The sequence below is a fragment of the Dipodomys ordii genome, unplaced genomic scaffold (assembly GCF_000151885.1).
Source record: "Dipodomys ordii isolate 6190 unplaced genomic scaffold, Dord_2.0 Scaffold19, whole genome shotgun sequence".
Taxonomy (NCBI): Eukaryota; Metazoa; Chordata; class Mammalia; order Rodentia; family Heteromyidae; genus Dipodomys; species Dipodomys ordii.
The window spans coordinates 4,112,736-4,119,725 of NW_012267235.1; the positions used below are offsets into that span (position 1 = coordinate 4,112,736).

The 6,990-nt window shown below is 40.6% G+C and overlaps 1 protein-coding gene across 1 annotated transcript in view; it reads right to left on the reverse strand.

The window, feature by feature from the left end:
* Window positions 1-3,505: 3,505 nt before the first annotated feature.
* The window catches only part of Gdpd1 (glycerophosphodiester phosphodiesterase domain containing 1), a 31,822-nt gene continuing 28,337 nt past the window's right edge, over window positions 3,506-6,990 (reverse strand). Inside the window, exons 5-7 of the mRNA XM_013013088.1 lie at window positions 6,745-6,804; window positions 4,388-4,439; window positions 3,506-3,994 (exon numbers count right to left, since the gene is read on the reverse strand). Coding sequence (XP_012868542.1) covers window positions 3,872-3,994; window positions 4,388-4,439; window positions 6,745-6,804 — 235 coding nt within the window. The 3' untranslated portion in view covers window positions 3,506-3,871. The remainder of the gene's footprint in view (window positions 3,995-4,387; window positions 4,440-6,744; window positions 6,805-6,990) is intronic.

The following is a 6,990-nucleotide window of genomic DNA, read 5'->3' on the forward strand; positions in this document are numbered from 1 at the left end:
CTTGCTATCAGTTCCATCAACCACAGAGACAAATTAACCAGTTACAGAGGCCTCTTTTTAAACCAAACACTGCTATCCTTTCCCAGCATTCCTTGATTTCAATGTCCCATTTTGGGAACTACTGTTAATTAATGACTTTTCTTAATTTTTTTTTTTTTTTGTCAGCCATGGGGCTTGAACTCTAGGCCTGGGCACTGTTCCTCAGCTCTTCAGCTCAAGGCAAGCATTCTACCACTTGAGCCACAGTGTCACTTCCAGTTTTTCTGGTTATTTATTGCAAAGACTTTCCTTCCCAGGCTTTGAACTGCAATCCTCAGATCTCAGCATCCTGAGTAGCTAGGATTACAGGTGTGAACCACTGGTGCCTGGCATTGAGAATTTTGTCGGTCATGGAGCGTGAACTCTGGGCCTGGGTACTGTCCCTCAGCTCTTCAGCTCAAAGCTAGCACTCTACCACTTGAGCCACAGCACCACTTCCAACTTTTTCTGTTTATGTGGTACTAAGGAATCAAACTCAGGGCTTCATGCATGCTAGGCAAGCACTCTACCACTACACCACATTCCATTCCCAGCCTCACTTGGCTTTTTTTCTGCTCAAGGCAGATAGGTATCTATTTTTTTTTTTTTTTGGTCGGTCGTGGGGCCTGAACTCTGGGCCTGGGTGCTGTCCCTCAGCTCTTCAGCTCAGGGCTAGCGCTCTACCACTTGAGCTACAGCACCACTTCTGGCTTTTTCTGCTTATGTGGTGCTAAGGAATTGAACCCTGGGCCTCATGCATGCAAGACAAGAACTCTACCACTGAGCCACCTTCCCAGCCTTGGCAGGTAGGTATTCTATCACTTGAACAACACTTGTGCTTTTTACTGGCTACTGAGGAGTCTCTTGGATTTATTTTCCCAGGCTGTCTTCAAACTGAAATCCTCAGATCTCAGCCTCTTGAGTAGCTAGGACTATAGGCATGAGCCATTGACACACAGCCACTAATTTTTTTATTTTCTTGTTTTCAAGCCCCAATACTGGGGCTTGAACTCAAGACCTGGGTGCTGTCCTTCATTTTTTTATTCAAAGCTGGCACTCTTACCATTTGAGTCATAGTTCCATTTCTGGCTTTTTGGTGGTTAATTAGAGATAGGAGTCTCAAGGACTTTCTTGTCCAGACTGACTTTGAACTGCAATCCCCAGATCTCAGCCTCTTGAGTAGTTAGGAGTTTAGGCATGGCCACTGATGTCCAAATTTTTGTTCAAATACTAAGAAATAACTTCAGCCAGGCACCAGTGGCTCACATCTGTAATCCTAACTACTCAAGAGAATGAGATCTGAGGAACAAGGTTCAAAGTCAGGGAGGGCAGGAAAGTCTGTGAGACTTTTTTTTTTTTGCGGGGGGGGGGTCTGGTCATGGGGCCTGAACTCTGGGCCTGGATGCTGTCCCTCAGCACTTCAGCTCAAGGCTAGCACTCTACCACTTGAGCCACAACGCCACTTCCGGCTTTTTTCTTTTTGCTTATGTGGTGCTGAGGAATCAAACCCAGGGCCTCAGACATGCAAGGCAAGCGCTCTACTACTGAGCCACCTTCCTAGCCCCATCTGTGAGACTCTTATCTCAAATTAACCACCAGAAAACTGTATGTACCTAAGTGGTAGAGCACTAGCCTTGAGCTGAAGAGCTGAGGGACAGTGTGCAGGCCCAGAGTTCAAGCCCCAGGATTGATTAAAAAAAAAAAAACACTGAACTTTTCTTCTATAAAAGAGTTTCTTTATTCTCTTTTGCTTTTTGTTATACTGGAAAGAAATCTTAGGCATATTTACTCTTCAATTAATTACCCCCATTAACTTCTATCAAAAGAAATTTATTTTTGTCAGTCCTGGGGCTTGAACTCAGGGCTTGGGCGCTATGCTGAGTTTCGTTTTGCTCAAGAGTAGCACTCTACCACTTGAGCCACAGCACCACTTCCAGCTTTTTCTGTTTATGTGGAGGACTCGAACCCAGGGCTTCATGCATGTTAGGCAAGCACTCTACCACTGAGCCACACTCCTCGCCCTACAAAAAAAAAAGTCTTCTTTTTTGGTCAGTCGTGGGGCTTGAACTCTGGGCTTGGGTGCTATCCCTGCATTCTTCAGCTCAATTGGCAAGCGCTCTACCGCTTGAGCCACAGTGCCACTTCCAGTTTTCTACTGGTTTTATTGGAGGTAAGAGTCTCAAGTACTGGGCTGGGAAGGTGGCTCAGTGGTAGAGCGCTTGCCTTGCATGCTCAAGGCCCTGGGTTCGATTCCTCAGCACCACATAAGCAAAAAGAAAAAAAAAGCCGGAAGTGGAGCTGTGGCTCAAGTGGTAGAGCGCTAGCCTTGAGCTGAAGAGCTGAGGGACGGCGCCCAGGCCCAGAGTTCAGGCCCCACGACCGGACCCAAAAAAAAAAGAGTCTCAAGTACTTTCCTCCCAGGGCTGGCTTTGAACGGCAATCCTCAGATCTCAGCCTCCTGAGTAGCTAGGATTACAGGCGTGAGCCACCGGAGCCCAGCTTCCAAAAAGTCTTTAAGACATATTTCAAGTTCCAACTGTAAAAAGAATCAAGGATCCTTATTTTGTTCTTGGAAAACTTTATTTCAGTTTAAACAACAGAACAAATGATATCTATGCTATCCAGGAACAGATGAAAATATGGTCATCCTTCATAGCTGTATAGCTGGCAAATTCCAAATGAGAGATATAATCTAGGCAAAAGACATTTATTATTCCAGATTATATTTATCTCTCCATCTGAGACCATGAAAACCAGTCAAAAAGACTGGAAACAAATTTATATGAAGTCATACCAGAAAAGCTGAGAAAATGACGTGTAATGTTCTGGGAAATTCTGTTTCTACTTAATATTCAGATGAATATGTTCTTAAAGGTCAGAAACAGGTGGTTCATACCTTAAGTGCTAGAAACAATGACAGACACTTTTAGCAGTTTAATGTGATTATTAAGATTTGAAACATTATTTAAAAAATCTAGATGTAGGCTCAGTCAAGGCCAAAAAATGAAAATCTTACATTTCTTTAGTGGAAACATAGAAACATGACTACTTAGATTTTTATCTTAATTTACAGTTAAAAGGTCTATTTTTAATAGACACAGTCACATTGTTTCACACCTGAAAAAGACTCCACATAGAATATCCCCATTAACAACACTGAATGAGAAATCTAATTCAGTCTACAGGTTTTATTTCTGATCAAGTAATAAGCTTTCAGGTATTTTTCTTTTTTCTGTTCTTTCTTTTTGCAACAGTCTCAAACTGGCCTCACACTCATGATCTTCCTGCTTCAACCTTCTGAAAGCTGGGATATAGACATGTATCACCATCCCTAGCTCTGGTCTCAGTGACTTCTTTGCTTACCTTCTATTAACAACATATTAACTTGCCGTATAACTACAACATTGATTTTCAAGTCCTTCTTTAGTCATATTTTCCCCTTTAACTAAGAAATACCTAGACATTTTAAAGAAATGTAAAACAGTTGTAATGGCCTTCAATAATTTTATTTTACTAAAATAGCTGATCTTATTCCAGTGAGAACGATTGCCAAATTTATCCAAGTCTTTGATTTCAGAATCACTTATCACAGTAGAATACTGCATCATATAGAGACATCTTGATCAATAATCTTTTACTAACATAACTGTTATCTTTCTAACTGATTTATAAAGTATGCCATACTGTTTAAAATAAATAGACAACGTACAATTTCTACGTTCTCCTTCAGACTTAAAAATGAGGTAATAAAAACTTAACTGATTAAACCTTTTACCATTCTGGAAGTATCTTTAAGAAGTGATGGTGACATATTTTTCTTAGGTCTTTTCAAGATACTTCTGAGTATCTGTTCCTAGGCTGAAAAGTTATTTAAAAAATCCTTAAGCTTTGTTGGATAGTCTGTCATCACTCCAGTAGCTCCCAAATCAAAAGCTCGTTTGTACTCTTGTTCATCATTTAATACCCAAACATACACCTGAAAATTGGGGTCATGAGAAATATGAAAAGATATGTTAAATAGAAATAAATTTTATAGCATTTATCTACTATAATCTCATCATACTTAGAACTAATGATCAAAGTTTCCATTTTAAGAAATCACTAAACTTTTTAATATTTTTTTATCCAACTCTTTGAAAAACTCTATTTTTTATTAGATATACATTGTTCTATTCTTCTGCCTATGGCACTGGACCCAGTAGTAAGAGGAAGTGTAGAATGCTAATGATGCACTGCTATGAGTAAGACAGAGCTTAAGGTCCTCATTTGTGTCAGTAATGCAGCAGTATCAGTTTAAAGCTTCTGCACTTTGACTTGTGTTAACTGGTAAGCTATCCTGTTTCTAAAACTCAGCATTCCAGAAACTTACTTGAATGCCTCTCGCAGTGAGGTGGTCAAATAAAGATTTCCTCATTAATAAGCTAGAAAAAAAAGCAGAACAGATTCAAGTATTTATTTGTCCCAATTAAGGATTAAAATTAGTCTTCAACTACATTAGAGTTTAGTGATTCCTAGTTATATTCACTCCCAGTACTTCAGTAATATAAGCAAAGACCACAAATAGGGGCTGGGAAGGTGGCTCAGTGGTAAAGTGCTTGCCTTGCATGAATGAGCTCCTGGGTTTGATTCCTCAGCACCACATAAGCAGAAAAAGCTGGAAGTGGCACTGTGGCTCAAGTGGTAGAGTGCTAGCGCCAAGGCCTAGAGAGTTCAGGCCCTATGACCAACCAAAAAAAAAAAAAAAGACCACAAATAATGACTGCTGTGGATGATTTTGTACCTTTGTTTGTATTACTTGGGTTTGACCTCATGCTGGCTAGGTAAGCACTCCACAATCTGGACCCCTACCCTTTTTGCTTCAGTTGTTTTTCAAATAGGGTCTTGTACTTTTTTGCCCAGGCTGGCTTGGACCAAGATCTTTTTTTTTTTTTTTTGAAGGTCATGGGGCTTGACCCCTGGGCCTGGGGGCTGTCCCTTATCTCTTCAGCTACAGGCTAGCACTCTACTACTTGAGCCACAGTGCCACTTCTGGTTTTCTGGTGGTTTATTAGAGGTAAGAGTCTCTCAGACTTTCCTGCCTGGGCTGGCTTTGAACCACAATCCTCAGATCTCAGCCTCCTGAGTAGCTAGGATTACAGGCCTGAGCCACTGGCTCCCGGCTTGGACTAAGATCTTTTATCTGTACCTCTTTGTGGCTGAAATTATAGGTATGTACCACTATGCCCAGTTGTTTGTTGAGACATGGTCTTCCTAACATTTTTTCCTAGACTGGCCTCAATGTCAGTCTTCCTATCTCCACCTTCCCAAGAACCTGGAATTACTGGTGTGAACCACTATGTAGCTGGAATTTATATCCTACCTCTTCAATCTACTTTAATGACTGGCTGTTGGACAACCAGAACCTCCTCTCCTCATATTGCTCCAAGAGCCTCAGGAGACCTATTCTCAAAACAATTAGATGAAGAAGTGGCTCCTCACTTTCCCTGCTGGAGCTATAATATGAGGAATAGCCAGAAAGTATGAGCTACTACCTTTCCACATTCAGTAAGACAGGAAATTCAGATCAAGTTCAAGAACATCATAGTGGGGCTGGGAATGTAGCTTTGTGGTAGAGTGATTGCCTCACATGCATGAAGCCCTGGGTTCGATTCCTTAGTAACACATAAACAGAAAAAGCCAGGAAGTGGCACCGTGGCTTAAGTGGTAGAGTGCTAGCCTTGAGCAAAAGTAGCTCAGGGACAGTACCCAGGCCTTGAGTTCAAGCCTCAGGACCAGCCAAAATAAAAAAAGAACATTGCATACTGGATTAGTCTTAGCTATGTTAGGAACTATATTCTCAATTATTTCAATAGTCCATATCAATATCTTTTTCGATTTCAAATAACTATCTTCTAAGTGTGCTTTTAATGACAAATCACAAGTAAAATGGGAGCAAATTATATTGGAAAGTTATATACATTATTTGAATTCACTTATGTCTATTAGAACATTACTAGAAATTATACATTTTCACTACCAATTAAAAATGCTAGGTCCTAGCTGGGTGCTAGTGGCTCACACCTATAATCTTAGCTATTCAGGAGGCTGAGATCTAAGGATCCCAATTCAAAGCCAGCCCAGGCAAGAAAGTTTCTGCAACTGTTATCTCCAATTAGCTACTAAAAAGCCAGAAGTGGAGCTGTGGCTTAAGGGGCAGAACTCCAGCGTTGAGCTAAAGAATAGAGCCTAAGCCCTGAGTTCAAGCCTCAGTACTGGCACGTGTGCACTGGCATGTGCGCACATGCATGCACACACGTGCGTGCACACACACACAGAAATGTGTTAGTGGGGAACATATACTTTTACATATGTTGTACTGCCATACATACTTCTCATACTGATTTTGACCTTGGGCTTAGTGGAAGCAGCAAATAGGTAAGAGGGAATGGTTATTTATTGTAATTTTGATACTAAGTTGCTACATAATCCCAAGTAAGCCCTTTAAGTGGGTGAATGGGTGCTCAGTTTTCTCATGAAGCTGGATAAGGTTATATGTTGAAATTCCTCTATGGTTTTGTGACTAGTAATTACGCTCATCTAAAATGATTCACACATATTTGCTTACATAGTAGGTGCCCAACAAGTCCTTCTTACAAGTGACATGTGGAAAGCTTGCACGAAAGTAAAATGTAGCACTTAAAACAGCTACAGCATAAACTTGTATTTTAAGAAATTTAAAATGCTTACACATCGGAAAGCCAGATGACAAACTTTTGACTTCTGGACATGGTGTGTGGTTCTTTTAGCCTAAGGTAAGATAAAAGTTTGAATTACAAATTAGAAACACAGAATGTATGGTAAGACAAGTTCAAAATGCAAACAGTACCTGATTATAGGATGTTCTCTAAAGCCTCTTGCAAAGGGATGAAAATCATATAAACTTAATTATCTCTACCCACCTGAAGCTAACTCTTTTTTTTTTTTGGGGGGGGG